Source organism: Solanum dulcamara, chromosome 6, assembly GCF_947179165.1.
Source record: "Solanum dulcamara chromosome 6, daSolDulc1.2, whole genome shotgun sequence".
Taxonomy (NCBI): domain Eukaryota; kingdom Viridiplantae; phylum Streptophyta; class Magnoliopsida; order Solanales; family Solanaceae; genus Solanum; species Solanum dulcamara.
This window is the reverse complement of record NC_077242.1, coordinates 532,264-559,421: the sequence shown is the minus strand read 5'-3', so window position 1 is coordinate 559,421 and position 27,158 is coordinate 532,264. Positions and strand designations below refer to the sequence as shown.

The following is a 27,158-nucleotide window of genomic DNA, read 5'->3' as shown; positions in this document are numbered from 1 at the left end:
AATCAAGAAATATCACACTCAAAAACTAATCAGAATATACTTTCAAAATCAAAAATCGTTTTCTGTAGATTCACGAACTAAAAAAAATAATTCAAATGGTTTGAAAAAGGAAACATGTAAATAAAAACAATAACAACAATGAAATACGACAAAATAGAATACAGTTAACAACATACAGAAGACTAAAATGTTAACGGTAATGAACTAATTCGATAATTAAAGCACAACTAAATACCTGTAATAATTAAATTTGGAAAACGAGAAATTAGGAAATATCACACTGAAAAACTAATCAGAATATACTTTCAAAATCAGAGATCGTTTTTTGTACACTCTCGAACTAAAAGAGTATTTCAAATTGTTTGAAAAAGAAAATACGTAAATGAAACCAATAACACCAACAAAATACGATAAAATAGAATACAGTTAACAACATGCAGAAGAAAGAATACCGACGATAATGAAATAATGCGTTAATCAAAGCACAAACAAATACCTATAATAACTAAAATTGGAAAAGGAGAAATTACGAAACATCACACTAAAAAAATTAATCAAAATATACTTTCAAAATCTATGATTAAACGCGGACAGAGTCTATTACAATAATAGTTCTGTCGCACAAATTCGACGTGGCATTTAAGCGCATTTAAATCCGGAATTTGGAGTCCGCAACGCATTTTTGTACACAAAACTGAGTGTGTGTGAAAACGTTGAAACGAAGAGAGAGAAACTCAGTTACGAGAGTGGAAACTCGGTGAGCTTTGAGCTTCGAAAATCGCTAAATTTTGCTCATAAATCTCTGTAAGTTGTTAGTTTTATCTAAATTTTGCAAATTTTGTGCTTGTTGTTCCATTTTTGTACCTTCTTGTGTTGTATTTGGGTTGAAAGATTTGTTTTTTTTTGCAGCTTAGGGTTTCGTAGATTTAGATAAAAATTGGATCTTTATTCTCTTTTGTTTTATTTTTTTCCCGTCATATGTGGTGAGTTTGATTGTTAGTAGTCACAAACGAATCTGGAAATGTTTCGGAAGATATAATTTGCACAATTCTGGACAGTTTTGCTTTATGTTTTTGGGTTAATATTGAGCTGCACTGGTTATTGCCAATTGTTACAATTATTTGACAAAAATATTGCGAATAACTACTAAATCTTTGCCTATACGTGTGTCTTATTATGTTTCTTGGCATTTTGTATGCCGTCTAGTTTCTGCTACTTGCTAAAGTTTTTCTCTTTTTCGACTATTAGAGTTGAATTTTAGCTATGGGAGAAGGAGAGACAGTTTCTGAGGTGGTAGAGGCACCTGCTAATGGAAATGTGGCAGTGGAAGATAAGAGTGAGGCTGTTTCCAAGGACTTGCAGGAGGAAAAGGATGGAACCAAGGAGGTGAAAGAAGAAGAGAGCAAAGAGAGTGCTAAAAATGATGCTGGAAAGATGGATTTAGACAAAGAAGTGGCAAAAGAAGCTAAAGGAGAAGAAGAGGTGAATGAAAACAAAGAAAAGGAAGAGAAAAAAGAAAACAACGGAAAAGAGGAAGAGGCAAAAGAAACCAACGAAAAAGAGGAAGAGGTGAAAGAACACAACGAAACTAAAGAAGAAGAGAAACCTGACCAGGAAATGGAAATGGAGGAAGAGAAGCCGGAAACCAAGAGCGAGGCAATGGAAGAAGAGACAGACAATAAGGATGAGGAAGAAGAAATGGCTGAAGAGCCAGATAATAAGGATGATGATGAGGAAATGGCTGAAGAGCCAGATAATAAGGATGAGGAGGTTAAAGAGGAGGCAGGTGGAGGGAAAGAGGATAAAGAAAGCAATGAAAAGCAGAAAGATGAAGAAGGGTCTAAGAAGAGTGTTAAATCAAAAGGGGAGAAAGACAAAAAAAGGAAACGAGAAGTTGCACAAAAGAAGGAGAAAGAGCCAAAAACACCTGCACCCCCAACAATTGACCGCCCTGTACGTGAACGCAAATCTGTTGAAAGGCTTGTTGCATCTATTGACAGAGAAGCCAACAAGGAATTCCGTATTGAAAAGGTCTGCTATACAATTGCTGATATTTGTTGCCTCTTTCCCCTTTGCATTCCAGATTGGTTGCTTATGAGATGAATTTATGTTTTATGTGCTCTGCAGGGCCGTGGAACTGCACTAAAAGATATCCCCAATGGTATTCTACTCACTAAATTCCCTGAGTTTTAGTTGCTTTTTTTTTTCTTCCTATTATGGTATCTCTATTGTTAAATTCAGTTGCATCCTGACCCCATATGATTCATGTAGCTGCAAATTTACACTGTCAATGACTCAACATGATGGAAGTTAAAGTCTACTCTATGAAAATTAGTTTCTCTCTAGGATTGGATATGCTTTACATCTTCTACTGATATTTAAATATAACAAGACTAATAGACTCCTAGCTAACATTGGATCGAATGTAAATGCACTAACATAACTAAAACTTAATCCCAATGAAATGGTATTGTATATAGATCTTTTTCTTCCATTGCACCATATTCAATGCTAGATTTGCGTGCAATCCAAGTGACCGTAGGTCTCTCACTACAGCTTCCATGTGCTATCTGTGTATGAGACTTTATTACTCTGCGAATGGATATAGAAATTTGCTGCTTATAGTAATTGCCTCTGTTACTGTATAACTTGTTCTTTGTCTACTTCTGCTCCTACAAATATAGGTATAGAGTTTAAGGGACCAATTGTTTGCATCTGAGGTCAGTTTCCAGGGGTGGATCCAGTGGTTCCTCACCAGGTTCATCCGAACCCGGAATTTTCAACACGGAGATTAAATTTTTATTTACATACTCACAAAAATTTTCAAACAAATATATTTTTTTGATGACAAACAAATATTATATTTGAAACCATAATTTTGAAAGTATAACGAGTTAAGTGCTAAAGACCTTAAAGGTTGAACCTATCAAGTTAAGATCTTGGTTCGGCCTGACAGTTTCTTCATGAGTATATCAATTGTGTTTTTTTAGTCTCCTTCTCCCCTGTCCTTCCTCCCCCCCCCCCCCCCCCCTTGTTTGGGTATCAGGATAGTTCAGTGATATTCTCTAGGGACCAAATGCCTCAGTAGCCGATTAAAAGGACAAAGTCTCTATTGATCCAATACTTTGCTGAGAAGCCTATTTTCCTTGGTTCATCTTTTCCTTATTTATGAAAGTGTAGTTTTTGCTATTTCGCCAGTCACTGTTCTCCTTGCGTTTTTGGCACATCTAATTTTCTGATATCTGTGAGATTTTTTGATCACTGGACTTTTCATCCTTTACTTTGTTTTTGATTTTTAACTTCAGTTGCATACAAATTGTCAAAAAAGAAGACTGAAGACACATTCAAATTGCTGCACACTATTCTCTATGGGCGTCGAGGAAAGGTGATGTCCTGACTTATAGTTCTTTTCCTTTTCTGATCTCTGTCTTGGAATTGTATTGTTTATCTTGAACTTGGTCTTCCCATTGTAAAACTAGTTATGTCCCTTACGTTCTCTTCTTGACAATTAATATGTTTCTTTACTAGAGCTATTAACTTTTCTCTCATGAGTACATTAAAGAAAGCCTCTGAAAGCTACAAGTTTTTCGGTGCAATATCAATCAAATCTTTGAAACTTCCCAAGTTTCTTTTCTAGTTCCATTACACTATCAGTGAACTTGTTCCTTTTTTTATATGAGCAAAAAACAAACTTGTTGTCTAACACAGTGAACACTGTTATACACTGATACGTGTTATTGTAGCTTTGCTATTTGCAATCATTAAAAGAAAAAAAGAAATTTATCTTCTGTGTCCCTCCAAGAGGATATGAAATTTTCTTACTTTGATTTTTAAGAGTTTGAATAATTCAGACAATATCTTATTGATAGTTCCAATAAATGCAGACCAGTCCGGATAGTAAGTAGTTGCGGAAGGCTTAAATATTGAAAATATTTACCAACAAGGCTTGAATCCTGAAGATTCCATAGGATCACAGTCTCAATATATTTATCTACTAACATCTGTGAATCTTTGTTGGTCTTATGAACCTGTCTTGTTACATTTTATTTACTGGAGAAGTCAAAGGGGAAGAAGGAAATGAATGAATGTTCTTTTGGGGAAATGTATAATAATACACCTACTGAGACGAAAACCAAAGGTGAGTATCGTTGGTGCACATAGAAAAATGAAAAGAAAACTTAAAAAAGAAGCTTTAATGTGTTTGGAACTTCGGAATGTGTGTTGACTTTGTGCACAGTGCAGAATGGAGTTTTGTTTGCTCATGACACTATGTCCTCATGTCCTTCAGATAGTAGAATCCTGAAGTCAAACTTTCAAAGTCTACTCTTTATGATTCATCCTGTATCATGTGATAGCCTAAACGCTTTGTTTTTTTTGATGTTAATTATTTCACAAAAAGTCATCTTTCTTCTTCCTCCATCTTTCACTTGAAAGGAGGATTGAATAATCGGTACCAAGGAGAAGTTATGAACATTTCACCTTTTATCTTAAGGAAATTACCTGTGTTGGTGGGAGGTAGCAGGTGCCAAGTGGAATTAGTTGAGGTGCACGAAAATTGGCCCGGACACCATAGTTATAAAAAAAATGTTGTGGTACTCTAAAAAGCAGTTTGGATTTTGTTTGAGCTATATTGTAGTCTACTTTTCTTCTTTCACAACTCAAAAGCAGTGACGAGTAAAGTGATGTAAATAATTTTGCGATCATTTGCATCTTCAGTCCACTAGGAAGTTTGTGTTTCTTTAAAAAAAGAAATGCTTATTAGCTTTATCTAGTTTCTAAAGAGGCACATCTGCAACCTAAGTACTATACCAATTTTTTTCAGCCGATATTTTGAGGTACTTTTTGATCTCTGCAATTATCCCTTATAAGAAAAAGTCCTCTGAAATATTTACCATAATGTGCTTGACTGTGTTGGATTACAAGTTTTGATAAACTCGAGATTTCCCTTTCTTTTCTTCTTGAGATTATGATGATTTGAAGCATTTAGCATGATTCTTCTACTGATAACTTGATTAGGATTATTCTGCTTGTTACTTGATCACCCTCATGGAACTAGTCAGCAGCTCCTATCCGCTAGATTGATATTCACTTCTGATCTTGCTTTCCTAGTTTCATCAAATCTTTTTTTGCTCATAGTTCTTGTCCTTCGCAGGCAGCTCAGATCAAGAGCAATATTTCACGGTTTTCTGGCTTTGTGTGGCATGAAAATGAGGTAATTGATATCCCATATTGCAGAAGGATGCATAGATGAGTAAATGACTATCCCATTCCTTTTTTGCCTGGGATGGTGATCCGGCGAAATTTGAGCATATACCTTCTCTTTGCTTGCTCATACTGGTTGTATATGTATCTCATTCATCGTTTCTCAAAAAATTGCATCTCATTCATTGTCTTATGATTGAGCTTTTAGAAGTTCTTGAGGTTAGATCATTGTAATGTTGCAGGAAAAGCAAAAGATGAAAGTAAAAGAAAAGCTTGACAAGTATATTAAAGAGAAGCTGTTGGAATTCTGTGATGTACTGGATATACCTGTTACCAAAGCTACATCAAGAAAGGTGTGTTCATATGTTTTAGCTGCATGTTAGGTCTTTATATTTAACTTAAGTAGTTCTTTTCTCAGTCACATGCAAATTTATCTTGTGAGAAGTACATAAGAAGGCCAAATAGGTAGTAGATATTTTTTCTTTTGAATATTTTGACTCAGAAAATTGATTTCATCCTCAACTAGTGACTTAATACTATGTGAAGATTGCATCGTGTATACAATCTCTTCTCAAGCGTCTTAACTAATTAGAAGGTCTACATGGATCAGGAAGACATGGTGGTAAAGTTGATGGACTTTTTGGAAGCTCCTCATGCTACGACTTCTGAGTTGCTTGCCGACAAGGAACAGGTGGGTGACTTTTGACAGTGATAAAAGCATCTGTCACTTGTTCGGTTAGTTTATAGTATGCTGACACATCTCCGTTGAAATGAATAGTCAAGTAAAGGAAAGAAGCGAAGAAGAGAGAGCAAAAAAAGTCCCTCATCGGCAGCTGTTAGCTCAAAAGGTTCAACCAAGGTATTTCTCTCTTATTAAAATTTATTCAAGTTCTAGTAGTGAATTAATACCAACTGATATATGATTTTTGGCTTGCAACTGACAACTACTATCCTGTAGGCTTTATTATATTCACGAACAAAATTTGATAAAGAATTGATCAAATTTCATTGCACAAAATTTTTAGTTGTAGTTTTACCTGTTCCCATCTTGAGTTTCTGCATCCACATCCTAAGATCTCAGAGGGTTAATATCACCATATAACTTAACAGTGTAGAAGTTGCCAAAATTGTTTGCAAATTATTCCTGCAGGTTTGAAGTGGTCTGTCTTGGAAATGTTAGACTGCTAATCTGATTTTGATAGAGTGAGATCTTTTTACCTTAATGAAAAAGAAGAGAAGCTTATCTAACAATAAGCTGAAATTTTGCCGTCTGGATTAATACTACATATGTTTTTAGATCATTCATCATGTTTATTACCAAACGTTTTTTTTGACTCAGGGTTGGTTCATGTTTCATCCTTCCAAATGGAAAAAGAAACACATGGAAACTAAGAAAAAGAAAGGGAGGAGGGTCAATATTTTATTTGGTTTTTTTTTGTGGGGTTTCCTTTACACAATCTTTGTTGCTGGTGTATTTACAGAGCAGGAAGAAGGCCGAAACTCCTCAAAAGGCTGAAAAGATGAAGAAAGTGCACAAGTCAGAAGATGAATCTGAGCAAGAAGTAGACGTCCACGAGGAGGAATCGGAAGAGGAAAAGGCTAATGGCGTTCCTGAGAGATCTGATGTTGAGAAGTCGGATCAGGCTGAAAGTGAGAAGGAGAGTGAATCTGAAGATGAGCCTGAGCCTGAGCCTGAGCCTGAGCCTGAACCTGAGCCTGAGCCTGCTGAGCCTGAGCCTGAGCCCGAGGACAAGAAAAAGCATAAGCAAAGTTCAAAGAAATCTTCAACAAAGAAAGATCCTGCTGTGAAAGCTAAGACCAAGAAACCTGCAGTCTCTAAAGTACCAAGTCCTCCTCCCAAAAAGACCCCTTCAAAATCATCAAAGAGCTCAAAGCCAATTGCTAGCAATGATGCAACTCCCAAAGCATCTTCAAAGAAGAAAAAAGCTGAAGTAGTTAAAGAAAACTCTTCAACGCCAAAGAAGTCTACTTCCAAAGAAAATGCTGGTGAGAATCACTATAGATGCCCATTGGTGGATTGTTATAAGGTGTTCAAATATGGTTGATTTTGTCATGATGATTATCAAAAGGTGTTTTTCAATGAGCTTTTCTGTTTGTGCAGGGAAAAAGATTGTAAAGGGAAAGGACAAGAGCAAAGAGGATAAATTGAGACCAAGTGATGATGAACTTAGAAATGCAATTTGTGAAATTCTGAAAGAAGTTGACTTCAATACGGTTAGCATTGAACTCCAATACATCTCATCTTGCAATTCCCTTCTATGATTGTTCCGTGGAGACAGACACATATTCTTCTGTCTTCCTTTTTGCCATGACCCTTTAAGCCATTGCATATTTGAGTGATCCATAGTTGTAATTTTTATTCTCAAATTTTGCATTCCGGAATTCCCAACATGTCTGTTTTGTGCTTGCAGGCTACCTTTACTGACATTCTGAAGCAACTCGGTGAGTGTTCTTATTTTGTCTCTTCTTTTGACAATTCTTTATGTTTACTAGGATAAAGAAGAGGCTAGGTTTCATTGATTATTGTGCTAGTTTAAGTTATACTTTGAGAAACATGATGTACCTCCTCCATGAGGTCATATTAGCAAGATATTTAGATTTCAAATTAGCGCTCTCCTTGTTTCTAAGCAATGCATGACAACTTTTTTATACTGCAGCCAAGCGGTTTGATACAGATCTCACGCCCAGAAAATCGTCTATAAAGATTATGATCCAGGATGAGCTTACTAAACTAGCTGATGAGGAAGATGACGAGGACGAGGAAGGTGAGGCTGAGAAGAATGCAAAAAAGCCTTCTAGCAAAGGTGTGAAAGCCTGAAAACATGAGTAGAATGTAATCACGGGAAATGTAGCCTATACTGTCCGTCTCAGTAGCCTTCCTCTTCTCATGAATTTGTGCCTCCAGGTGCCCATTATGAGTTCAACCAGCTGTAATCTATTATCAATGTATCGTTTTATGATTAACTATTTGACTAGGACATGGTAGAACTATAAATGCAAGATTACTGCTTGTATAAACACATTTGTAGTTTTTGTTTCTGTTAACTTATTTAGCTGCTCTGATCATAGATTACAAGTGCAAATACTGTAAGTCAAAATCAACATCTATTTGGGACTATGTAAGGCTGTTTTCTTATTTATTTTTGTGGGTCCTAAATTTTTCAGCCTGAAATTGCCTGAGGTTAACTATTATTGGAACTTGGAACTATCTTTGTTAGTGAATCAGCTATTGGCTAGAGTTTTGGCGTTGACCATTGCATAGCGATGTTTGCCCATCTTCTTTGATGCAAACCTAAAACATCTTATGGGCATATTGGATATTAGGAATTGAGACAACGGTTTTTTGCACTTTGCTTTTGTTGTGTTGTAGAAACGTTGTTTGCCTTCAAGGCATTGGTCTGGTGAGAGCATAGCGTAACATTTGTTGTGTTTGTGCAGATGTTATACGTTTTCACGAGACCAACTCAGCATCGGGGTGTTAGATAGATGTGGTTCGAAACTCGCGAAAAAGCGAGTCATGAACAATGTAAATCGTTTGTTACACTCAAAAGTTATTTAAACCTCAATTAACAGGAGAAATCCTGATGTAATAGACAATTACAATCCATTAAACTACCATGTTTACATCACATTGTAATCAATTTATGTCTGTACAGTCTACAAAGTCTGTTAATGTCTTTCAGTAGCTTTGTTGTTCATACTTTAACCTGTTGACAGTTCAAACATCGTGTTTCTTTGTCTTCCTTCGCTAATAATGCTCTTTCAAGTTCTAATACATCTTTGTAGTCCCCGGATGTCGCAATTACCTTGGCCTCCCAACATCAGGAAATCGCGATCTTCCTGTACCAACTCCTGCAGCATTCTCACCGGCCTGATGATTATATACTCCGGTACTATACCCGTGTCCTTGATGATGTTGACCCCCCATCATCATCATGCCATGATAATCCTCAACATAACCACCCATATTCACTGATCCACCATTATCTTTCTCTCCAGAAATGCCACTTTTTTGCCCTTCTAAATCCCTAAATCTCTGTAAATAAATCTTGAGGGGTTCAATGTATTCTTCAAAACCAAGAGTTGTCATTGCCCACAACAAATCATCACCATTGATGGTCTTCCTCTTTTCTCTCTGGCACTTATCTGATGCTTCCCCTGTGATAAAACTGATGAATTCAGAAACACATTCTTGAACTACCTCTTTGGCATCCTTTGAGATTTTCGCGTTAGCTGGTAAAGCTTTCTTCATGATTCTGCTTACATTTGCTATTGGAAGGAACCTGTCTTGTTCTCTTAGTGAACTCTCCATGTTGCTGCTGTTCTCTCTGTGTCCTCCTGATTCATTGTCCGAATCCGCCATCGAAATCTGGTAAAAATTTTGTTCCTTGAATTTTGATGATCAGTACAAAAGTGACAAGAGTACCTGTGAAATTACGAAGAAAGGGGCAAAAGACTCAAATTTTATGAACCTATTCTTGACCAAGTTTGGATTTTTTCTCCAAAATACAGGGAAATTTACAAAAATCAAGAACTATAATGGTACTTTTGGAGAGAGCTACAACAAAATAATCGGTATAATTCCACGAGTAGAGTTTGAAGAGGATAGTGTACACGCAGCCTTATCCTTATCTTGTGAAGATAGAAAGATTATTTTCGACGTAGTACTTTATAAAGAACAACAACTACAACAACAATAATCCAACGGAAGAGGAGAGTGTATAAGTAGCCTTACCAAATGATATTTCTGATAGACCCTCGGCCCAAATTAAAGTAGATGTACTCTGTAAAGAACTACAACAACAACATAGCCAATGTAATTCAACAAGTTGGGGTGTCGAGATGACCGTGCATACGTAGTCTTATCCCCTATCTGATGAAGATAAAAAATCTATTTTCGATAAATACTTGGCTCAAGTTGTACTTTGAGAACTGAGTTAGAATATTGATCTGCCTGTGATAACACGGGAGCTTTAAGAACAAGAAAATGAAGAAAAAAAATTCTGGGGTAATTTGGAATTTTTTTTTATGAAAAAAATTGAGGCACTGATTTTTTTTAGAATAGGATAAGATAGAATATAATAGGTGTGTTGAATGGAAATGGTGTCCAAAAAAATGGCATGGGGGTGAATACGTGGAAGTATATGATTGGTTGTTAGTTTAGCCGAAAGATCAGGGACGTCGGCATCTTATATGGGGTATGGTCGGTTAGGATAGGATATTTTTATCGTTGCTTACGTGGACCACTAATTGTCTTTTTATAAAAAATATCTTGTGTATGACCATAATCCAATGACAAAAATACTGTGGAAAAATGAAAAGTTTGATTGCTTAGTCTTGGAAAAAAACTTACTTTATCAATATTGTCTCTTCATTAATATCTTTGCTTGAAAGTAAGTGTAATTAAAGGTAATAAGTACCAAAACAATTCGTCACTACACATAAATAATATATTCAATGTAATCTTATAAGGAGGATATGAAAAAACTGGTATGTATAAAATTTTATTACTCCATATGACAAAAGTAGAGCGACTGTTTTAGATCGACATTACTCTCTCATTACGACTCAACATAGTACGTAACATACAAATGGATGATACTTCACTATCAATTAGATATGTAAATATCACTTGTGGAAGAATGATAAATCGAGAATCATAGAACAAAAGAAAATTTCACAAAATAACAAATGGACTTAAAAAACAATACATCATTTCATAAACTTACACTAATTCTGATTTATTTATATAGGATGCTAAATCAAGAATCAATGAGCAAACGAAAATTTTGCAAAATAATTAAGGGACAGAAAACACAATACGTTATTTCACATACACACAACACTCTACAACAACAAAATAATCGGTGTAATTTCCCTAGTGAGGTCTACACATAGTGGTATGTACGTAACTTTACCCTTACCTTGTGAAGGTAGAAAGAACCCTATCAAAAACCAAGAACTAAGTAAGAAAAACAAGTACGGAAATGGAGAACTCATACTGAAAACAATGAAGAATTAATGAATAACTACAGCGCTATGCCCGGGGCCATCTAATGCACACATGAAACAATATTCTCTCAATTTAGCAGTCCAGAGACCCAGACACACACAAAATGCAAACAAACAGTACAAATGTAAAGAGTTCATTTAGAATGACAGGAATTATTTTCATTGTTAGTATTCCATGTACACTTTCCAAAAACTTATAACAAGAAAATTCTATGTACACTTGCAGAAGAAGAATTAGCGCTAAACAACATCATATGCCCAACAAAAAAACTGGGTCAAAAACAAAAGAAAGATGATACAAAGAGAAAAATGATTAGTACAACAAATGCCAGAGCAAGGGAGCAGATCGGCGTCAACCTGTGTGTCAAATCCTCCTAACACATTACATCAAATAGCAAATGTCTATGATAATCTATCGCTCGGCTTACAACAAATTCAAGTCACAAGTCACCAAACATTTGGATTATTCAGGTCACATTCAACAAAAACATAAATTTAAAAAGAGGCTAAAAACTGAGATAAAAGGTTCCACTAGCAATATTCAATCTTCACTGAGAGGTAACACCATGTAATATAACATGCTTCCTAAGGCAGAAGCTTCACGGGGGTTCCTTCCATACTTCTTCCAACAGCTTGCTCTAACTCCTTCATGCTATAATCACAAGAAACCAAAGAACATTTGTAATCAACACCTTGCAGAAAAAAAGAATAATCAAGATTCGAAGTGTACAACCAGTCTAATGTGGTAAGATCAAAATTGAAAAGTCTAAATAAGCACACAACCATTCCTCATTGCCAAGCAAGTAGGGGTCGGCTATATGTATCTTTCTTACAAACCATGTTTCTCAAATTAAATTCATCACATGCGAACATTATTTTTAAACAAAAAAGGGAACTCCCTTCGGTTTCCCAATTTCATCCCAAGAAAAATGTCGTACTTACAAATAATTTAACTTTTAAACTTCTTATCACCTTACCCCTAATGAGAAAAAACTCCCTTCAGTTTCCCAATTTCATCCCAAGAAAAATGTCATACTTGCAAATAATTTAACTTTGAACTTATCACCTTACCCCTAATGAGATGATCTCTTAATTGTTCTTAATGAGATCATCTGTAACAGAATAAATGTTTATGATTTGTTTTAGACCACAATTTCAAAAAATCTTTCTTTCTTTTCTGATAAAGTAAGCGGTAGCATAAATGGTATCAAGAAGATGCATAGTTACAAAAGAGAGATTGTTAGCTCTGTTACAAAGAGTCCTATGCTATGTATAAGGAACTAACAAAATCCAAAAGTTTGACATGGGAGTCCACTGGGAGACAAGCTATTCCAACTACATAAATTCAAAAGACATTTAGCCTAAAGGGAGTACTTCGGAGTTGATATTTCATCAAAACATCATCTATTCCTCTCCTTCCAAACACAACATAGATCTTTCCAAGAAATCAAACTAATGTAGGCATCCTTGATACTTTCAGGCATGACTCAGTTTTGTCCAAAAAGTCTTCTTTCCTTTCTTAAACTTAGTGCCTAGTCAAATACAACCGCATAAATTGGGACGGAGGGAGTATTAAATTACAACACTATTTCTGTTAAAACAACTCCAAAGTCTCAAGCTTATATTAGAAATGCATCACTTTATATTAAGATTCCCCACCACATAGAAGAACCTGAGAGAAATGTTAATTATATCCCTCCATAACAATGGAGTAAAGGGCAGTCTGTTAGGGTTCTTCTTGATTAATTAACAAATAAGTCGTGAAATTTGACAGCCTCGCAAGATTTTCAAAATGCCATATGTTTTCCAAATACCAAAAACTAGACATACATCAGCTTGAAGGATATCACATAAGAACAAAAAAGTGCAAAGACAAAGAAAACTGATGGTTTACAAAAGATATATATGCTGTTTACTTACAGAATTGAATGAGCAACTTGACACTCTCCCCCAAGAAACATCCATTTTCCTAAGGCTTTTATAGTATCAGTCACTTTCTTATGAAGTTAAATTCTACATATCTGTCTTTTTTCAGCCTCTCTACCCCACAAAGGTAGGGGTCAAGTTTGCATACATCATACCCTTTCCAAACCCCACTTGTGGAATGGCATTGGGTACATTGTTGTTGTTGAATGTTGATATAATTGTTTTAAGGGAAAAGGGTTAAAAATGCCCTTTAACGTATCATAAATGGTTTAAAAATGCCCTCCTTCCACCTATTAGATCAAAAATGCCCTCAACTTTTTTTTAGGTCTAAAAATCCCCTTTTTGAACAGCACAATGACATGGCAATGATGAGTCATTTAATGAAACAAATGGCCTCATCTTATTAGTCCACATAAATTTTTAAACCCAATTTAACTACCCAATCCATCCAAAATGAAAAACCCACCTAATAACCCATTTTAAAATGAACATAACCTATCCACCTATTCCTTCCATTCCGATTGCACCGATCTCCCTTCTCTGAAATCGTCTCTCCACTGGACTTACAATTCAACAAATTCGACACTTTCAATCACTTTCACTGCTCCTCTGCCTTCTTCTAATGGGTGGATTTCATGGGGAATTAACCCAATTCACCCGCCATGATCGGCACTGAGTCGCTTATCGCATTCAAAGCTCCAAATGGATCCATGGTTGTTAATACTTACAATCATAATTCGTATAAATCAATTACACAATCTGATAAACTTTCGTTTAAAGTGTTGGACTATAAAGTAGAGTATTTGGTGGGTTTAAAGTGTTGGATTCTAAACTTTCGTTCATCATTTTAAAATGGGTTATTGGGTGGGTTTTTCACTTTGGATGGATTGGGTAGTTAAATTGGGTTTAAAAAATTATGTGGCCCAATAAGATGAGGCCATTTGTTTCATTAAATGACTCGTCATTGCCATGTCATTGTGCTGTTAAAAAAGGGCATTTATAGACCTAAAAAAAACGTTGAAGGCATTTTTCATTTAATAGGTGTAAGGAGGGCATTTTAAAACCATTTATGAAACGTTAAGGGCATTTTTAACCCTTTTCCCTTGTTTTAATAAGGTAGCTGTGTATTCTTCAGTACCATCGGTACTGGCAGTCAAATATTTACAGAACATAAAATATCTTCTAAATTACAATGAATCAAAGAAAAATCTACAAGTGATTCAGTATCCTCTATATAGTCTCTTTACACCAGAATTGAAAAGACAAAAAACACTTCAGCTTTAGCACATAGAAATACACAGCAAGTCATAAGGAATGCTTTCCATGAATGACTAGCGTCAAACGGTGAAAACTTTGGTAAGATAAAGTTCCACAGAAATAATAGTATTCCCCTCCCAACTAGCCCATCATGCTTGAGAAGGCCCTTCGGACAAAGAACATCCTCCTAAACAGAGAAATAGCAATTACAGATAGTATTCATTACCAAAAGCAACTAATTCAATGTAAGAGGAGTTGTGAACTTACTTCTTAGTGCTGAGAGAACAGTGCTCCTTGAACAGGAAAAGAGCATAAGCATGTATGTGACAGAACATTTCAGAGAGCAACTGTTTGATGAAGGCAGGTAGTAAAGGAGGCCTCTCAGTAGAAAGCCTGAATACACATGGCAAACCCTCAGTAGATTAGCTCCTAATCGATCTCATTGTGAAATACCCTTGATAATAAGCAGGCAAGGCCCGCAGATCACTCAGAAGTTATACGCCGCCTCTTTCCATAATCAGCATCCCTTGATCTTGACCGATGGTCCTCCTCATGTGATAATCGTGATTTGCTGTGTCCCCTTGATGATCTTCCTCTGTCTTCATCGTCATATTCTTGCTCACGGTCCTTGTACCTATGATGATCAGCATATCTATCTCTATCATCCCTATGACGATCACGATCTCGATCCCTCTCACGATCGCGCCCTCGTTCTCGAGAACGTTCACGATCCCGGTCCCGATCCCGGTCTCGTGCGACATCTCTATCATCTCGGTATCTCTTCTCTGGCCAATCCTGATCATGCCCCCGATCCTTTTCACGGACCATGTCTCTATCATAGGAAGGTTCTCGGCCTTCTCGATGTTTTCTATCTGTAGAACCAGACCAATCACGCTCTGATCCTCTATCTTTCTCTTTCAAGTTATTAGGCCAAGCCCCTCTATCGTGAGTTGCTTCTCCATACTGATGATCAGACCCAGCTTCTTCTGCATAACTTGACTCTCCTGCTCTACCACCATGCTCGTCGCCAGCCCATCCACCCGCATTAGGTTCTGACCACATCCCCATGTTAGGCCCCTCCATACCAGCGCCTGGCATCATTCCCATACCATTCATTGGCATTCCTCTACCAAAGAACGCAGGATTTACATGGGGAGCTACGCCAGGCATCCCGACTCCTCCAACAGGTGGAAAAGATGATAACATACCAGGAAATGGTGGGGCTGGACCACCAGGAAATCCTCCATAACCACCCATTCTCCCCATAGGCCCTCCAAAAGCAGGATCAAAGCCTTGACCCATCATTGTGTGAGGATGCATAAGTGGAGGTGCACCACCCATACCTTGTCCAAATCCACCTCCACCGTTTCCCATCAATCCCCTTCCTGCAATCCCACCGGGCCTGTTTCTCATAGGACCCACAGGCCCTCGATTTCCCATAGCTTGAGGACCACCTCTACCCCAACTTCCTCTGCCATAACCCCTGTTGCCATCCCCACCACCACCTTGATAATTTCCACCAGCAGGAGTGTTGTTATTTCCAATTTTAGTAGCAGCTTCACCAGGCCCCCGCCTTGCCTGGGGAACAGCAGTCTGGGCCACCTGTTGATTTCGATTCACCTGAGCCTCACCCATCCTCTTCACATTATACGGTGAAGATGCAAAGGCGACCACACATGGCCTCCCATTGAACATGTGTCCATTCATACCTTCTTTGCAAGCTGAAGCAGCTGAGGAATCATGAAACTCAACCTGGCAATATCCTTTAGACTTCCCACTAGCTTTTTCTTCAAAAAATTTCACCTCCTTCACGAGTCCATACTTGCTCAACTCAGCCTCCAGCTCAGCATCTGTCGTCCACCAATGCAGATCACCAACAAAAAGAATTGTCGCACCACCACCACCACCTCCTCCACCACTAGCAACCCCAACTCCAGCAACAATATTACCCGCCCCGTTCACATTAAGCCCTCCTTGCCTGATCAAATTATCATTCCCCATATTTCCAACATTACCCACATTTCCAACAGCCGCAACACCACCAGCATGAGGCTGTTGCACCATCACCTGATTCGGAACATTACTACTCACCATCCGCTCAGCTAAATCACCCATCGTACTCGACGGGTGACTTAACTCAACCCTAAACCCACCACCAACAGAAGCCCCAGACCCACCTGCACCTACTGACGCTCTAGCAGAAACCCCAGACACTACCTCCTCTTTTACAGGTTTCATCTCTCCAACCACACCCTGAAAATCGCCACGCCCACTCTCATCCACCACTTGCGGCGTTGCCACCAGTGGAGGCGCCGGAGGGGCAGGCTCAGGCTTCCTCTCCACCTCATCATTCCTAGATACTAAATCCTCATTCTTACGAAGAGATTGAAGAAAATTCTCACCAACATTAACATCGTTGTAAAGATCTTCGTAATCATCATCCTCTTCAACCAGAAACCCATCATCTGCAACAGCGGAGATCGCTTCATTCCTGTGAAACTGCTCGATTGGCTCTCCACCAACTCCATCTCCACCTTCATTATCCTCCATGGCTTAATCTAACAAGATTAGGGTTAGGGTTAGCTATGATGAACTCAAAAGAAGCTAACGTTTTCAAATTTTAACACTAGCTACGAAAGAAAAAAATTACCAAAAAATACAAAAAAAAAAAAAACAACAAATTGAAATTGGAGGAATAATCTTACCGGAGGTACAGCAAGTTGAATTTATCGGAGCAGAGTGAGTATTTTGAGGGAGAAAGATAGAAGAAACCCTAATTCTCTGGAAAGTTTGAGAGCTATTTGCGAGAGGAAACTTTGAGAAAGAGGGGTAAATATTTGCTTTATTTTCTGGATTTTAAGCGTGGCGAATTGTTATTTTGCGCCTACATGCGTATCCCAAAATTTCTACTAACATTTTGTCTTGTATTGATTATTGACTAGATGGATTTTGTAAAACTTTATAAACTTATTTTTAATTAAATATATTTTTTAAGTATGTTTTATTTTTATATATACCTTGTGTTTTTATTATGGTATTTTTTTTTTTGATACTTAATTTTTTTACTTGAATCGATGATCTATTACAAATAACCTTTTTATTTTTATAAGATAAGAATAAAGCTAGGTATGACAAATGGGTTATGGCACGGTAAGGTATGTCTTAACCCTTGCTCTGCCCCTTGACGTGTGTGATTATCTTATCTAAAAGCTTAAGATGTTAGAGAGAACACACTTTTATTATATGATTGTATATTTGTATCCTCAACACACTCCCTCACGTGCGAGACTGACTTATATTATGGGTCAAACACGTGCAATTTTTTTTTTGATAATAGGCGGCGATGAGATCTGATCCCAGAACTTCTATGTGCTTTGATATCATGACGAAGTGTATGGTTATCTCATCTAAGAACTTTCACTTTTAGAGAGTCTATCATGAACCGAGATGCATTAGCATTGCTTCCTAAGAGTTACAAAAAGAAAGTCTGTCTCTATGGATGTTACTTAATTTTCAAATTGATCCGATTTTCATGACCCAATCAAAAAAATCCAAGACTCATTCTCTATCAATAAAATAAATGAATACATCAACATGATTTTTTTAAAAAAAATTATCGAATTCAAAATAAATTTCCGCTAGCACGTCAATCGACTAATTCAATAAAATGAGAATCAACACTCGATTTCGTTGGCACCATGTAATTGATATGAAAATGCTGCTTTTTATGGTCTTTTAAAATACATCTATTTTTTTAATTATGTAATTTGATGTTGTTTTTATTGAAAAAATACTTCATCGGTTAATTTATTATCCGTGTAAGAGTAGCTTAAAGCATTGACTTGAATCTCTTACTAATTAAACTTTGTAGGTTTTCACTATTTAAATATGTATGCATTTATTGCTAAATCCAACAACTCACAATAATAATCTCTACGTATACAACACTAAGAAATTTGACCAGGCTTCGCGGGAGCATTATAATATTGTTTGGATAGTAAAGATGATTTCTTATTTCAATATCCCAATGTGTCTTATCAAGTATAGTGGACTTATGTTTCAAATTCATTTTAGCGACCACGAAGCACGTAATCCACATGGTAAAAGATGTAAGATCCGCCATCAATTAAGCATCCATAAACGTATACAATATCATTGGATGCAACAATTCAAAACTTGGTTACTAAAATATGCAGGGCATTCCGAGCTAGTCTAAATGACAGATAAAGCATGATCATCAAAAGAATTACATGGATGATTGTTTACGTAGAGTTCATTCGTTTGGCAGAAGCAAACATAAAATTAATAAATTGAATAAATATTGTCTTCTCTTGCACTCCGTATACGTAGGCAGTCTGTGACCAAAATATTGATAAATATGATTAGGTTCAGCTAACTCTTTTAGTTCAAATTTTTTTATACATGTAGTGTTAATATTTTCTATATCTTAATAAAGATCATTCTAATGCAAGTATGTTATCCTTATTCTTGAGCTATAAAAAGGAATATATTTTGTCTCCAATAGTGTTTGGCTTAATTTCTTAAAATTGTTTCTCTGTTTCTAATTGGTAGTAGTGTATGGCAAAGCTGATGTACTTATTTCAATATCCCAGTGAGTCTTATCAAGTATAGAGGACTTATCTTCCAAATTCATTTTAGCGATGAAGAAGCACATAATCCATATTGTAAAAGATGTAAGGTCTGCCATCAAGAAAACATCTATAAACGTATATAATATTGTTGGATGTAACAATTCAATAGTTGGATACTAAAACATAAAGCATGATCATGAGAAGAATTACATGGATGATTGTTTATGTAGAGCATACTGGTTTAGCCTTCGGGTCACTTGGAGATTTTGATGGGTATTCTGCAGGGCAATATAATGGTTGCAGAAAGAATTTGCTTTTCTTGCTGGTGCAGGTTGTTAGTTCTCCTCCGTTAGACCAGCTAGGAAGAGTACCACAATGACGGAAAACAATCTGCTTTTTAGGTTACTCATCTTCTCCGCACAAGATGGCATAGTTTGTCTTCTCCCTTGACCTCTTATAGAGTAATCCAAGGAAATTCTTCGTTTACTTCATATTTTATTTTCTGCAATTTGCCAGTAAAATACATGAATTGGACATTCAGAATGTTTATTGTCTATTGTAGAGAAATGGTGTAAACCAAATAAGTATAATATAAGGTCAAATGAAATAAGATGAGTAAAATTACTAATCTGTAAGAATGTGGATGTCCCTCTTTCTCCAATTCAGACCGGCACTCTCCATATAAACAACCAACCACATCTAGAAATAATGAAGAAGAAGTTCAGTTAAAACAAACCAACCGCATCTAGGAATAATGAAGAAGAAGTTCAGTTAAAACAAACGTGGATATTTAAATACTTCAGCAGAGAACACTATACATAAATGCAGTCCTGATAATTGAGTCAATCATATTTGGTTTAATAAATTGAAATCCGTTTATAGGAATCTCCACAATATCTTCAAATAAATTCTTGATTGCAGTTGAGGCAAAGAAAATAATTTTCAGTGAATTATTAACAGGTCTATATCCCCCAATGCTTTCAACAACTTTGAAGTTCTTGATGATAAATACAGAAAGTTCACTCAACTTGTCTTTGAACCTGTTAACTTGGTTTTTTTCCTAATTATACCATGCATCAAATTTCCCTGATAGAAGAAACCAATAACTTATTTGAGAATTGAAACTTTCAAAAATAATATGTTTTTGGAAAGTAAGAATCAATGTAATCATTACCTTTTCATCAATAAATATCATATCTACGTTGATCAGCTCGTCATTTTTTTGGGATTAATGGCATCCCACATTCTACAAAGTAACCCTTATTGTGAAATCATCTCGATCGAAAGCTAAGTCTGAAAGTAAAGAATACGTCATTGTTAAAACTCAATTAAAAGCTATGTAGACAATGAAAATTAGAATATGGAAATGATTCAATACCAATCTATATATACTGCAACAATTGGGGTATAAAGGAGGAAAAAATTAGGAGAATAATTATCAGAGATTAATACACAATTGAAGACATTACAATTACAATTGAAGAAGATGAAGAAATGGGTTAATGATGAAGGTCAGAGATTAATACACAATTGAAGACATTATAGTTACATATGAGAAAGATGAAGGAATGGGTTAATGATGAAGGTCAAATAAATATGGAAAACTTACGTGAAGTTTGGAGGAAGAAGCTACGCAGGTTTTTCATCTACATTTTTTTTCCTTGGAGAAAATTAATAGACAGACGTTTAATAGACAAACGTTTGGGAGAAAGAAGATAAAAGGCTCATAACCTATTTAATCCATTAAAGTCTACACATGGGTTGGGCTTGTCTTTTGGGCTAAAAACTACAACAACTTCTTTTTCATCAATTGAATTGATTGAATAATAATTAATTAAAGGAAAAATTATCAAATTATACACCTTATATTTCTATATTTTTAATTATTCCCTATCATTTGTAAAAAATTCAAAAATCCCTCTTCTGATACATAGGAATGATGCTGATACATCGCAATTTGATACATAAGTTCTTTAAGATATCAATATATTATTATGATACCGATAAGGTATCAATTTATTATTATGGTATCATTGAGGATTTTAAAAGAGTCTCATTGGGGATTTTCAATATCATGATAATATATAAATATATTGTGATAGTATTATTTATGTAATATCGCATGACTTAGAAAAATCTTTATATATATGATGGTATCAGTCAATATTTGTATGAAACGATCCTTAATGATTGCATGAAACGATCATTAATGATACCATGCCAGTATATGATGGTTTCATGGAGATGCAACTGAAGGATTGAAGTAGACATCAATGATAGCATGATAGTATATGGATATACTATGGTGGTATCATTAAGGAATGAAGCAGCCTCAATGATACCATATCAGTATATGATACTGCAACGGTATCTTGATCACGAATCTCATGCTTTGGGAGATAAAAATTGTAAAGGGATATTTGTCTGTAATTATTTTATTTTTATGGGACATGCGCTTAGTTTCCCCTTTTATCTTTAGGCTCAAATTTATATCGTGTGTTAAATGATGTTGCGTGCTAAATTTAATGAAATAGTCAATATAATTATATCACATGTCATATGATATGTCCAGTTAAATGAAAAGGCTAGTAAAATGTATCAATGTATACAAATGATATATTCTATCCAATCAAATACTCCCTATATTTCATATTAATTGAATTTTTGGGCTTTTTTTATTGTTTAAAATAATTAAATTATTCAAAGTTCAAGATAGATATTTGAATTTTTTTTATATTGACCTTTCATTTAATGAAGTTTGATATTTTTTTTAAAGATAAACTACACTACTTACAAAGTTACATTTATGATTTCACCAAAGACAATAGCGAAAATTATGTCTTTAAATTTTTTTTTAATAAATAAGTATTGTCTCATAAATTCAGTTAATATGAAATAAAAAGAATATGATTTTACCATTGTCTCAGTCTGATTTGACAATAACTTTACCATTCAAATCCAGCAAATGAGTTGTACCTTCATCACAAGTCTCTCTTTTACAACGGTGAATGGGTCTCCATGACCCAAAAAGAAAGCAAAAATCGAACAAGGATGTTTAAAATCGAACCATAAATGATCAATTCAAATGAAAGTTGTCATTGAATTATTAGTATCGGACTATTGGATTAATATTTCGAGAGTGATTTAGAATTTTTAAATAACGAGTTACTAATTTAAAAATAAATTATCTAATTTTTTATATCGAATTAAAAGATAACACATTAATCCACGAGGGAGTGATTCACATAGAGTATTGCCATGCTTCAATCGGAGGCAACCTTTTATCACATTCGGGACTATGGAGCCGTGGATGACAATTTATATTTCACTTATTGATTTGGTATCAATTTGAAACATATACAATTGATAATTGATAAATCAAATCGTTGAGTGAAAAAATCGAATCAAACCACCTGATAAATGCCCCTAGATGGATGTATATTATTTGAACGAGAAGTAACTTTTGCAGCTTTGTTACTCAATTGAATTTTGATGCCAACACAATGATTGAATACAACAAGACATTACTAACTTTTTTGTTAGAAAAAAGTACGTCAAAACTTATTTGCATCAACTAATAAACATATGACGCCCGACCTATCGAGTCACAATGATACCTACTATAATACACCAATAGGTAAACCTATCTCTATCTTGAAACTGCGAGTAATGAGATTAAGAGTAAAAACTAAATAATACTAAAATAGTAATACAGTGACGGAGCCAAAAATTTTATTAAGAGTGTTCAAGAATAATTTTTTTGATGAGTAGGTTGAATGTTATTTGTTTAATCTAGCGATTGTTCCATGAACGATCCCAACACTTGTTACTATCAAATACAAACACTCAAGTGTTTTTTTTTTCTTTTTTTCTTTTTGATGCATTGATTTTATATAATAAAAATATATGAATTATTGTCTATAAAGCTAAATACTAATTGAACAAATACGTCTAGCTTTATACGAAACACAAATTACACCATAATTTTTTTTTCTTTTTTTAAAATAAAAAATAAAACACACATATCGATTTTTAGCTTTGGGTTTAAAATTGTTAGTAATATATATGTATATGCGCACAATTTTTGAATGTAAAATGTTTGCCAATTTGTTTTTTCACATAAAGTTAGAAATACATAATATCTATATAATAACAAATTTCAAAATTAAAATAATTTATTCACTATGTTACTCTATATTAATAAAATTGTAATATTAAGAATAATGGTGCGTGTAACACTCTTAATCATTGCACCAAAGGAAGAGTTTATGTCAAAGTTGTTCAACATTAAAAATATACTCGTTAAACCTAGAATTTAACCTATACATATAATATAATTTTTCGACAAAGAGTGTTCACCTGACCATCCTTGGATGACTGTAGCTTCGCCCCTGCAATAACAGGAACAACAATCATAAACAGAAGCACGTCGATTAACATATACATAGTAAAATATAAGATCCCTCCCAAAACCTGGAAGTCACAAGTACAAAACTACTACAAAATATTGATACAAGTTCCAAAAGAGGACCACGGAAATAAAGACTGTCTCAAAAGCAAAAGACAACTGTCTCAAAAGCAAAAGACAAGTCGAATATGTATAGATAGAGATAGAAAGATCCCAAAACGTCAAGTGCTCACCCTCATCTCTGGTGCAGACTGCAACTGACATGAAACAAATCTAGTAACTAGTACTCGGACACCACTAAGTTAAGAGATAATACATAAATGTACTTTTTTTTCTTGACTTTATCTGACATATATATCCTTCAACTTTGGGTGTGTATAAATATACATTTAAAGTTGTATAAAATTGAATAAATAGATACACGTGTCCTACGTGAATATTTGTGTCTTATGTGGTGTCATATATGTATTATGCCGCGTAGGACACATGCGTCTATTTATTCAACTTTATACAAATTTAAGTATCTATTTGTGTACACAAAAAAATACAAGATATAAATATTAGTTACACGATTATATATTATGCCCTAACTTAACTCACATTCACACATTAATTAGTAACTTAATCATAATAGACAAGTATGCTTTGATGGTGCAAACATGGGCGGCATGTTGATCACATTTTCGACATAATTCAATAACTTTAACATATATTCTGTATTTGTGTTGAATTCACTTAATATGTTATAAATAATTTATCTAAACTCATACAATTTTATTTTTATAAAAATCTAGATTTCATAAATTTAAAATCCTAAACTTTCTATTTAAGTACAAATATTGAGTACGAATAATTTTTTACTGATCGAGTTAAGAAAATAGTTTTGAATAACGGCTACATTACTGCGACAAGCCGTACCGCCATAGCATTTGGAGCCCACGACTAGCAACGGTCACTTTACTTTTAAATTTTTATAAACGCAACGTTTAGTTTAACTTTCTATATATATATTTTCCCCAAACAAACATTCCCTTTAGTATTCATCAAACATTAATCATCGGAATTTATTTATTAATCCTTCTAGTTTCCTGGCAATCGGAATATTTCAATCCTTCTCATTTCATTCTAGTTCTCCGGCCACCGGGATATTCTGTTCTTTCTCATTTTCTACCACTGCAAAATGTCTAAATTATTTGGCATTGCTCTCGTACTTTTTCTCGTTTTAAATTCCGGTGAAGCACAAAATGCACCTTCTCAATCCCCAATTTCTTCTCCTTCTAAATCACCGGCGGTAAAATCTCAAGCTCCGGCGAGATCTCCGGTATCTTCGCCCACGGCTCCTAAAGTCAGTCCGTCTACTTCGCCGGTACAGTCTCCGAAAGCAGCTTCTCCGGGGACCAGCATTTCACCCGCACTCAGTCCATCAACCAGTAGATCTGCTCCAGTGCCATCTGTGGCAACTCCTCCGCCGGTATCAACTCCGGTGATCACTCCGGCGTCTTCCCCGGCGGCAGCGGAGGTTCCGGCCAGCACTGTGACACCATCGGCATCCCCAAGCATTCCTTCAAGTTCAGCAAGTCCGGCAGAGTCTGTTAACGGACCAACTTCGGCGCCGGCGAGTTTATCGCCGGGGACTTCACAAGCACCAGTTGCTGATGATGTTTCTGCTGCAATTTCAGTATTTGAGGTGCCGATGGTTCTAAGTGGGCTTGCTATTTGGGCCACACTTTCAATTTGAAGGCCTCCGGCCCAATATTGCACAACTATCCCATTTTGACACCTACTATTATTGAATTTTTATCACATTTATTGTAATTTTTTTAACACTTATATTCATTCAATGTCTTACTTTTTTTGTATTTTAATTTATTGTTCATCATAATAATAAATATTGTAGTAAAATTTTGGTTTCCGTAATACTACCTCATTGCTAGGCATCTAAATAGTTGAGGGGCAAAATTGGCATTATCGTTAGTAGTGAGGGTATATTTTTTGAGCTAATTGATTAATGACGAAAACATTTTTGGTCACTTGATTTAAAAAACATTTTTGCATCAAAAATGAAACAAGAGACTAATTTACATGGACTCACTTTTCATTCCATTTGTGAAAATTTTATGATCTATAAACCGTCCCATAGTTTATAGCCAAAGATTTACTTCCTTTGTTAGATTTCGACTTTTTTGCTATGTCAAAGTAATTTGTATAAGAGCTATATTGTCTAATTTACTAAATATATTTTTAGAATAATTATGTGTAGTCACAAAGTTTCCTTAATTATATTTAAATACCATAATTAATCTCCCAATATGTAATGCGATTGACTGTAATTATTGATTATAATAAAAGAGTTATAATAAAATCTTCATCAAGTTATAATAAAACATTTTTGGTCACTTGATTTAAAAAACATTTTTGCATCAAAAATGAAACAAGAGACTAATTTACATGGACTCACTTTTCATTCCATTTGTGAAAATTTTATGATCTATAAACCGTCCCATAGTTTATAGCCAAAGATTTACTTCCTTTGTTAGATTTCGACTTTTTTGCTATGTCAAAGTAATTTGTATAAGAGCTATATTGTCTAATTTACTAAATATATTTTTAGAATAATTATGTGTAGTCACAAAGTTTCCTTAATTATATTTAAATACCATAATTAATCTCCCAATATGTAATGCGATTGACTGTAATTATTGATTATAATAAAAGAGTTATAATAAAATCTTCATCAAGTTAATTGAGTTTTTGTTTTTCTCGGTTCGAAGAATATAAAAACTTCATCGAGTTGAACAAAAATCTCTATTTGGTTATTTTGTTGTTTAACACTACTTTTGTTTTATCAAACAGAATGAGAGATACAAATGTATCAAATTTTGAAGCAAACACAATGCATTCAACCAGTAGAACACCAGTTTCTACAGCAATGGCTACTGCAGAAAAGCTTGGAAAGTTTACTGGTATTGACTTCAAACGTTGGCAGCAGAAGATGTTCTTCTATCTGACTACACTCAGTCTACAACGGTTTATAAATGAAGATGTTCCGATGGTAGAGGAAGGAACTCCTGACAACGAAAAGTTTATTGTGACTGAGGCATGGACACATTTTGAATTCCTTTGCAAGAACTACATACTCAATGAATTGAAAGATGGCTTGTACAACGTCTTTGATATTTATAAAATCTCTAAAGAACTCTGGTATGCTCTTGAGAAGAAAGACAAAACTGAAAATGCAGGTTTAAAGAAGTTTGTGGCTGTAAAATTTTTGGACTATAAGATGGCTGATAGCAAGACTGTGATGTCCTTATGAGTGGCATGAATGGCCACTTTCTCTTTTGGCATCTGTTTTTTTGAACTCTTATAGTCTCTTATATACTTGTTTAACAAGATAACAGTTGATTTTATGTTGGTTTAATTATATTATATTGTTTCTATATTAGTATTTTTATGCAAATTTGTTATTGTGCCTTGTGTAACAACACGTTTCTACTCAATTGTAACAATTGAAAGTTTATATCTTCTCAAGCTAATGCATGTATCAATGTATACGATACACATTTATAGTCTCTGGACTTACCCTCTAAACCTCGCTTATGGTGAAGCTAAAAATTTTACTGAGGGATTCAAGTTATGAAGAAGTAAGTATAATTTGCTCTACCTAGCTCTTCGATCTATTTATGTGACTATGGTATTTCACCCTGATGAGTCACACATTGTATATATGAATATTGTATACT

At 35.0% G+C, this 27,158-nt stretch overlaps 4 protein-coding genes and 1 long non-coding RNA gene across 8 annotated transcripts; 2 read left to right on the top strand and 3 right to left on the bottom strand.

Moving 5' to 3' along the window:
- Positions 1–641: 641 nt before the first annotated feature.
- LOC129893519 (DEK domain-containing chromatin-associated protein 4-like) lies at positions 642–8,341 on the top strand. The gene is made up of 12 exons (XM_055969068.1): positions 642–804; positions 1,249–2,031; positions 2,128–2,161; positions 3,306–3,385; positions 5,153–5,212; positions 5,445–5,555; positions 5,813–5,893; positions 5,981–6,061; positions 6,684–7,209; positions 7,325–7,437; positions 7,635–7,665; positions 7,881–8,341. The coding sequence occupies exons 2-12, from the start codon at positions 1,264–1,266 to the stop codon at positions 8,039–8,041; spliced, it is 2,046 nt and encodes a 681-aa protein (XP_055825043.1). The 5' UTR covers positions 642–804; positions 1,249–1,263; the 3' UTR covers positions 8,042–8,341.
- Positions 8,342–8,810: 469 nt separating this feature from the next.
- LOC129893520 (nuclear transcription factor Y subunit B-3-like) lies at positions 8,811–10,265 on the bottom strand. Its single transcript, XM_055969069.1, has 2 exons — positions 9,959–10,265; positions 8,811–9,649 (listed from the first exon to the last, which is right to left on the bottom strand). The coding sequence occupies exon 2, from the start codon at positions 9,584–9,586 to the stop codon at positions 9,026–9,028; it is 561 nt and encodes a 186-aa protein (XP_055825044.1). The 5' UTR covers positions 9,587–9,649; positions 9,959–10,265; the 3' UTR covers positions 8,811–9,025.
- Positions 10,266–11,528: 1,263 nt separating this feature from the next.
- LOC129893518 (uncharacterized) lies at positions 11,529–17,262 on the bottom strand. 3 transcript variants are annotated; one of them, XM_055969066.1, is made up of 3 exons: positions 17,124–17,262; positions 14,686–16,976; positions 11,529–11,927 (listed from the first exon to the last, which is right to left on the bottom strand). In XM_055969066.1, the coding sequence occupies exon 2, from the start codon at positions 16,966–16,968 to the stop codon at positions 14,902–14,904; it is 2,067 nt and encodes a 688-aa protein (XP_055825041.1). In that variant the 5' UTR covers positions 16,969–16,976; positions 17,124–17,262; the 3' UTR covers positions 11,529–11,927; positions 14,686–14,901. The 3 variants fall into 3 exon arrangements, with proteins under 3 accessions (XP_055825041.1, XP_055825040.1, XP_055825042.1); XM_055969065.1 differs by having other exon boundaries at positions 11,529–11,887; XM_055969067.1 differs by lacking the exon at positions 11,529–11,927 and adding an exon at positions 11,942–14,605.
- Positions 17,263–19,126: 1,864 nt separating this feature from the next.
- On the bottom strand, positions 19,127–20,701 carry LOC129893029 (uncharacterized). Of its 2 annotated transcripts, XR_008767372.1 has the most exons (4): positions 20,620–20,701; positions 20,185–20,303; positions 19,636–19,709; positions 19,127–19,512 (listed from the first exon to the last, which is right to left on the bottom strand). It is a non-coding gene; the product is annotated as an uncharacterized LOC129893029 (long non-coding RNA). The 2 variants fall into 2 exon arrangements; XR_008767371.1 differs by having other exon boundaries at positions 19,127–19,709.
- Positions 20,702–24,438: 3,737 nt separating this feature from the next.
- LOC129892208 (uncharacterized) lies at positions 24,439–25,331 on the top strand. Its single transcript, XM_055967764.1, has one exon. It carries the CDS (start codon positions 24,599–24,601, stop codon positions 25,154–25,156), a length of 558 nt encoding a protein of 185 aa, XP_055823739.1. The 5' UTR covers positions 24,439–24,598; the 3' UTR covers positions 25,157–25,331.
- The last annotated feature ends 1,827 nt before the right edge of the window (positions 25,332–27,158 follow it).